At 52.0% G+C, this 7491-nt stretch overlaps 1 protein-coding gene across 11 annotated transcripts in view; it reads right to left on the bottom strand.

The window, feature by feature from the left end:
• Nucleotides 1-226: 226 nt before the first annotated feature.
• The window catches only part of BCOR (BCL6 corepressor), a 108477-nt gene continuing 101212 nt past the window's right edge, over nt 227-7491 (bottom strand). For all 11 annotated transcript variants that reach the window (XM_031028458.2, XM_081808986.1, XM_081808985.1 and 8 more), the window contains 5 exons: nt 4817-4983; nt 3492-3637; nt 2971-3048; nt 2612-2768; nt 227-1356 (listed from right to left, as the gene is read on the bottom strand). In XM_031028458.2, the coding sequence (XP_030884318.1) occupies nt 1065-1356; nt 2612-2768; nt 2971-3048; nt 3492-3637; nt 4817-4983 (840 nt within the window). In that variant the 3' untranslated portion in view covers nt 227-1064. The remainder of the gene's footprint in view (nt 1357-2611; nt 2769-2970; nt 3049-3491; nt 3638-4816; nt 4984-7491) is intronic.

Genomic DNA, 7491 nt, shown 5'->3' with positions numbered 1-7491 from the left:
TAGGATAGGACTCCAAACTGTGTTCTGAGTATCCTCGGTCCGCTTTGGTTTCCAGAGACTATAAATTCCTCTGAAGTCCTCTGTGGGGAACTGACCATCACCGCTGCCTAAAAAGCATCTGTGGCAACAGTAATGTTGTAGGAAAACATAGGACACAAGATACTTCGGTTTTCTCCTTTCCTCAACAGGTTTATTGCCTTTTAAGAAAATTTTTGTAAAATATAAATACAAAGGCAGAGAATTTACTTACAAAGTTAAAACACAGATTTCAAACATAAACACACAATTCAGAAAATTTTAGTTTTATGTACATTTTCAAGCAACCTCAACATATTATGTTAGTTTTCAATATTTTACAGGGTACAGAAAAAAATAGCTCAAAGTCTTCTTTAAATAAGAGCATAAAATGTTTAAACATATAAACAATCCGGTTTGATGCGTGAAAACTAATTTCACAGCTTTTAAATTAGGATATAAAAGTTTCATACAATTAGTTGTTGTGTGTGGATATGGTTTGAATTTATATTACACGCTACTGGATTACATCCAATAGCATTTACCTGGCCTGAGCAGGTACTCTGTAAACAAAACATAAAGTTACAACAATTACCAAGTGCCTTCACCCAATTCACGTCCCCAAACCAACCACGTGGTTCTGGCCACACTTGAAACAGCTTTGTGACACTGAGTCCAAGTGTGCAGCTCCTTTTGCTCCTTTTTTTTTTTTTTTTCCTTAAAAAAGAAGTGGAAAGAAACTAAGGTTCCAAGTAAAAATGAACAGATCCCAAGGCAGGTGTGCATTTGAAAAGTAAAGAAACACTGGAACAGCTTCATGAAGACGGGCTGCGAAGTTTGAAAAGGAAAAAAACAAAAACAGAAGAAAAACAAAAACAGAAACAAAAAACGACAACATGTTGCTAAGTCCTTCTGACTGGAGTCATTTCTCTTATATAAAGAAGAGATATTTCCATATGTAATAGCGTCCTTTCTTTACAGAAGTAGTCGTATTATGACACATATGCACAAAGATTAACACTATGACACACTGTACACGGCCGGCCCGCTCACCAGTAGTCGTCCGACGCCATGTCGCTGGGGTGCAACCATTCCACGGACGAGCCCAGCAGAGTCTGCAGCTCGCTGGTGAACTCCACCAGATCTACGAGCTCCTTGCTTTCTGGGTTGAAGGCCTCCAGGTCTTTGGAGCAGGAGAACAAGAGACTTGCCGACACTTGCCGGTATAACTCAGCCTCAGCGATGGTGACAATTTCCACGTTTGGGAAGTTGCAGCGGAAGATGCGGGAGGACATTTTCAGCTTCTTGAGCACATCCGAGAGCAGAAGCCAGTTTCGAGGCCTGCGAACGAGACGGGAGAGTGGCTTCGAGTTTCCGGGCCAACCTGAAGGCGCTCGGGGCTAGGAGCCCCCACGCCGACGGGCCGGCCGGGACGGGGGACGGACACGACACGGTCACTTCTGCTGGGACACCGCCGCCCCGCCCCCGTTTCTCACCATCCCTAGAAGATCTACTTTCGGAGGCGAGAACGCGGGACGCGGCCGGATTTGTTAAGCGACCAGCCGACAGAGGAGCGGCCGACTTCGACGGGAGCAGGGACGGCACCTCGGAAGGGGCCTCACCTCGGGGTGCCACGGTGCCGCCCGAGGCTGACAGGCAAACACCTGCTCGCTCGGCTCTGGCCACAGCTTGGGTCACCACTGTCCAAGGCGAGCGCCTCGCTACTGTCGCTGTGGGAAGCCTTCTGCATCCCAGCCCCGGAGCCGCTCACCGAGGCCCCTTGGGTCGCTCCTGTCCTCTCCCCCGACCCTCCCGAATGGAGCATCATCAACGCGGAAGGCCGGCTGGCTTGCCTTCCCTTCCCCGCGCCTCCGCCCCCATCCCTCAGTGCTTTGGGGAGTGACGCCTTTGAGGGGGAAGGTGTTACATTCCTTCCGTACACCCTACCACGCTTTAGGATTTCTATTACGCATGAAATGTCCCTGTAGCAGCATACGTATTTACAACTTCGGAGCCTGAGGAGGATGTTACTCATTAAGCACCTGTGTCAACCCACAGCCGAAGAGTCTCCTGTCGTGCACACGCCCCCAAGGGATTGGTCATCTGCGGCCCCATGGCCCCGCCATGGGGGCAACACTGGGTCTAACCAAATCTGAGGACACTCAAGATCCCAGGTACCATATAATGTTCTTTCCAGTCTTACACGAGAAGGGGGTCTATCACCAGAGGCCAAGAGACCTAAAGTGCCTTGGAAGGCCCCTACGGTGGCCTGTCGTGGGGGGCTCCTAAAGAAGACCCCTTCCGACAGAGTTCAGTGGCCTAAGGATCCAAGCTGCCCCAACTCTTCTGTGAAATTCCAGCCACTGAATTCCATGTCCTTTGGGCTTGGCGGGGGCGGTCCCTGATAAGGGCAGTTAGATCATGCTGTACTACCCCCCTCCACACCTTTTCTAGAAAGGATCTACTGCAGCATGTGGGGTTCATGGGATTCACTCACCCACCCACCTTCATCTGCTGAAAGGGGTTTCTAACTCCTGCCCGCCCCCCCCCCCGCAGCAGCCCAGCTCGTTCTCAAGCACGTGATGGCCATGCTCACCCCTGAGCGACGGACACTTGGATGTTATAACATGGTAAGAGGGGGCTCTCCGAAAACTCAAATTCAAATACATCGCTGTAGGCCTCATCGTCGTCATCCTGGTCCTCTGGTCCCGGGGGGTTCGCTAAAACATCATATCCACTTTCATCATCTGGTTCTAATGGAGGGCAAACAAGAGAGAAAGAAATCAGCAAGCTGCCGTGAGAGGTCAACTATTGTCAAGAGAGGACTCTTTAAAAATTCTTGCCCAACTCAGCCCTGCTTACGGCACCCACTGCCTGCCACCCCTCACCCACACCAGAGAGAAATGTTCTGTAACTCATTCACTTGCCACTGAACAAAAAAGGACAACTGCTCACCACACACAGAGCTGCCATAGAACTCCCAAGAGCCATTGGAGTCTTCGTCACTGCGACCCTGTAGGTCGTTTAAATAATCTGGAGAGAGAAAAACAAGATAAAGCCCGCTGGGGGGGGATGAAACGCTGACCGCCGTAGGGGCATGTCCCTGTGAGGGCGGGCATGTCACTTCCTGTCTACCCCACAGCTGGGCGCGCTTCCAGTTCCCTGTTCTCAGCCACATGGGACCGGACCTACATACCCGTCCACCTGCCTTCCAGACAGACGGACCACCCTTACTGCCCCTGGCCCACCAAAAAGGCTAGACTGGCAAGCTAAGAATTTTCTCAGCCCTCACAAGACAGCACGTATCTCTGCTCTGCATTATGTATCCGTTCTTTGATAGACTAACTTTCCCCAGCAAGCGTCACCGGGGGCGAAGAAGGGTGGGCCCCGTGAGTGAGGGGTAGTCCCCGCACAGAAGTGTGTGAAGAAACCATCTGAATGGCTGGCCTAAGACTGTTTCTTGAACTTTGTCGTACCTGTTAAAAACTTTTCCATAAGTTCGCTGTGGGTCATTTTCATGATGGTTCTACCTGAGTACGTAGCCAAAGTGGGGTCAGCACCATAGGAGAGGAGCAAGCGGACAATTTCCAGGTGATCGTTCTCAACGGCATCATGAAGAGGTCTAGGAGAGACGCGTCGCAGGATTAAGCCTGTGCCAGCCTCTGACATCGGGAGAAACTGGATGTGCGCGCGCCAAGCCTCCCAGGCACACCCCTCCCCAACGAGGTGTGCTGCTGCCGATCCGGATAGGGAAACAGAGGCACGGCGAGGGGCCTGAGGTCAAGCCACGACTCACTCTACTGTTAGGTCTACACGTAACCCTTTCCAAGGTAGGTGCCAAGGGACTATTTCAAGCCCAATTCTCAAATGCAAATCGATTTTAATCCAGGCCCCAAGGAGGAACTCAAGCTAAAAAGAAACCGTTTTTCAATGAACTTAAGTAGTGACACAGACTGGGGAAAAAAGAATTTATGGCGGGGGGGGGCCATAAACGGTGGCGGGAGAGAACCACACCATTGTGGAAGCCAAAACATCAAGCAATTGTTCTACCGTTAAAAATAAATAAATAAAATCCTACTCCTTTTTAAAAAAGAAACTAGGTACAAAGAAAGCAGAGCCTCTCCAGAAAGCCGCACGTCAGCAAGCTTAGAGATGAACGATCACGCCTCTGGCCCAGGAGCAGAGTCCCTGGGGTGAGGTCTCAGGAGGGTACAGAGTTCTCCGGCCCATGTCCACTGGGGTCAGAAGGCTGCCCGCAGTCCCATCCTGAGGGAATGCTATTTGGAAACCATGAGACACCAAATACCTTGCGGTCTGGCTAATTGTATGCCTGTCAGGAAAGCCCTATGCCCCGCCTCCGGCTGCATCCCACACACAACCAGGAAAGACGCTTGGGCTGACTCCGACCTGGGCCTCTGACCCGAGGTCAAGGACAGGGTAAGGGACAGGCCCAGGGATGTGGGTGGACACGGCAGCTCCTACGGAGCCAGTGGCCGTTGGCCCTCTGTCTGTATCCCTGAGACTATCAATTCACATGTATTTTAAATACGCCCATTTCCTAGATGCTGACCAAGGGTGCAGGGGTTAAAAAGCAACACTCTCAGTTATTCACACAGGCTCCGACATCTGCAGGGCCTTCTGTCCGGGGGAGCCTTAGTAATTTTTAAAGTTCCATCTACGTTTGCCAGAAAGGTCTGTTCCATTCCATTCTAGAAGACTCCACCATCAATGTGCTTAGGTTATCACTCTCCACCTCTCCTTCTGGGGTTTTCCGCGTGCCCCGAGAACCACCGTCACTGACCTGGTTCCGTCCTGGGCACTGCAGTTGACGTCTGCGCCGTATTCGAGCAGGTGCCGCACGATGTTGAGCCAGCCCCTCGCACAAGCCTCATGCAGGGCGCAGTAACCCGCGTTATCTCGATGGTTCACGTCACAAATCTTGTTCTCCAGGCAGTACAAGACCACCTCCTGTGGGGGGGGCATGCCATCAGACCACTGCACCAGGAACCCTGCAAGGGTGACCTCGCCATAGCCTGGCAGCGCCTGCTCTCAGAGGGCATGCACCCCCGGGGCCCAGAGCCCACGAGCAGCGTGGGCCGGCGGTGGGGGGGGGGGGGGTTGGGGGGGAGGCTGGCGTGCTGGTGAAGTGGCAAGAGCACGTGTGATGGAGTCAACGGGTCCATTCAGTAGGTGGTAGTGGAGAGAAACACAAGTCCAGATAAAAGCGTGGATGACCGATGCACAGAGATTAAATCAGCCGAGAACATTCCTTCACGTAGAGAGGGGAGGGATGGTGGGTTAGGTTAGCCGGGTCCTCCCACGCTCCTGCTTACAGGGTAAGTAGCGTACAAGACAGGCACTCTCTTTGCACCACATCGAACATCGAGAAAGGACACCAAGTGCTTCAGATAACCTCACCCTCTGTTTGACCTCGCGCCACCCCACTGGGAACAGAATCAATATATAATATTTTCATAGTTACTTAAGTTAATGACAGGGATCCGAAAAACCACACGCTGCAACCTACACATCTCGAGAACTAAATAAAACAAGTTCACCGTTCCCCCCACCGTCTCAGAAGGTATTCTGGGTCAATGGTTTGCATTAGAATCACTGTTATTAATCTGACTTCTTTGGCGTGTTAAAATATTAATATGAACCGCTCCCAGTAAGCAGAGCAGTAATTTATTCAATGTTTTATTACCTTGATTAAGAAAGTTTTCAAACACACAGAACAGCATTTGCCACCAAAAAACACATGACACTGTTTTCCCACCAGTCATGCCCAGCAGAGAGCTGTCAGGTTCCCAGAGCTGGGGGTAGGCGGGGCTGGCCTACACGCGGTCTACTTGCAGAGGGGGAGGTGGACGGGGTCAGAGCAGGCCTCCCTGTGACAACTTTGAAATAACTCATCTGTTAAACCCCAAACAGGGGTCATTCCAGCCACCCGCAGATGTAAGGTGGGCTCTGCAAACCTCCTGGGCCCTTCCTGGGACCCATCAATCAAAAGTGACCAGTTAGTTGGGAGCTAACTAGAATGTTCCATATGCTCACCCTGTGAACCTAATGTTGCATGCTGGTAAACCCAGCCACTGGTGTCCTGTTGCCTCAGGTCACCGCGGCAGCTCCCCTCCGAAACAGGAGGCGGAAGAAAGAAGGCATGCCCACACCACAGATGCGTTTCTTCGTTCGGAGCCCAACCTGCCAGAAAGCCCACAATCCTCCGGGCTCCCAGGCCACCTGCCCCGAGCCCTGGTATCCAGGATACCACATGAAGCTGCTGCTCTTTTCGCAGGCCCTCACTAGCCAGACTCGAGTGGACGGCTGCAAGCTAATGAGTTGTGTGCCCCAGCCAGGGAGAGGCCTCGTCACGTGGCTCTGGGAGCAGGTCTGAGCGCCACCGACTGCCGTGCGCAGATCAATTTCCCCGGGCCCCGGCGGCCTGCCTGGGGTCCTACCAACCCAGGGTTTATTTGCTCTGACAATTACGGCCTTCACCCGGAAACCTGCGTCGCTACCGGGCTGCTTTGAGGGTACCTCAAAAGGAAAGGACAGCCAAGCTGGTGGGTGAGTTGACTCTCCTTTCCTGGAGGGCGGCAAGAAAGGCAGCAGGCCCCGGCCGCCCACGGGGCCGCCCTAACTGCCCTGTGCTGTTCATAGCACTTCTCAGTTTCCCCAGATGAGGATGTTGCCTGTTACCCCACAGTAACCTGCGGCACAGCAGGAAGGGAAGGTGGTACTGTTCTCATTCCACACTTGGGGACACTGAGGTCCAGAGAGGTTGAGCCCCAAGTTCAATGAACATTGAGTCCTAGACCTACAGCTCAAGTCTTCCAGCAGCCAGTCTGCGGGGAAGATTCAGAAGGCCCAAGGGGGCCCCTGTGAGAGGGACCAATCCAGCTGCAATGAGCATCCTGCGAGGCCCAGTCTGTTAGGGTCAAGCGGGCTGGCCAAGTACACCCTCCTCGCTGAGGGCGGGGGGGAAGGGGGCAGCGCCCTCTAGACCGGCCACTGCTGTCAGCCACAGAGACACTGGCGAAGGGGCTGGGCACATCTGTCTACCCACCACAGTTCGTGGCTTCTTCTCCACACTAGAAGTGGGAGTGTTTGAAGGGCAGCCCACCCATTTCCAAACAAAATTAAACTGTTTTCATTGGACAATTCTCTGTTAAGCGGCTATAAGCCGAATGCCATTAACCGCAAAATGTAACCATAAAGGCCATAAACCCGACATTGTTAATTAATTAAATGCCTCATTAACTTTTTTAAAAACATGATTTATTCAATTCATAGAAAATTTAACCATCACCACTAAACGCACAAGCATGTGGTTGCACACTGGCATTTTAGCCTAAGAAACAGAAGCCTTTTTATCGGGAGGGAAAGCTTCGAGTGTCTCCAGCCACGCAGGTGGTCTATTTAACACAGAGGGTGTTTCTGAACCTTAAGGACCAGATAACCACAACACAAAGCTCG

This window comes from Leptonychotes weddellii, chromosome X (assembly GCF_054177405.1).
Source record: "Leptonychotes weddellii isolate Sample4059 chromosome X, ASM5417740v2, whole genome shotgun sequence".
NCBI classification, from domain to species: domain Eukaryota; kingdom Metazoa; phylum Chordata; class Mammalia; order Carnivora; family Phocidae; genus Leptonychotes; species Leptonychotes weddellii.
The sequence above is the reverse complement of the archived record's forward strand: the minus strand, read 5'-3'. Positions and strand labels throughout refer to the sequence as shown.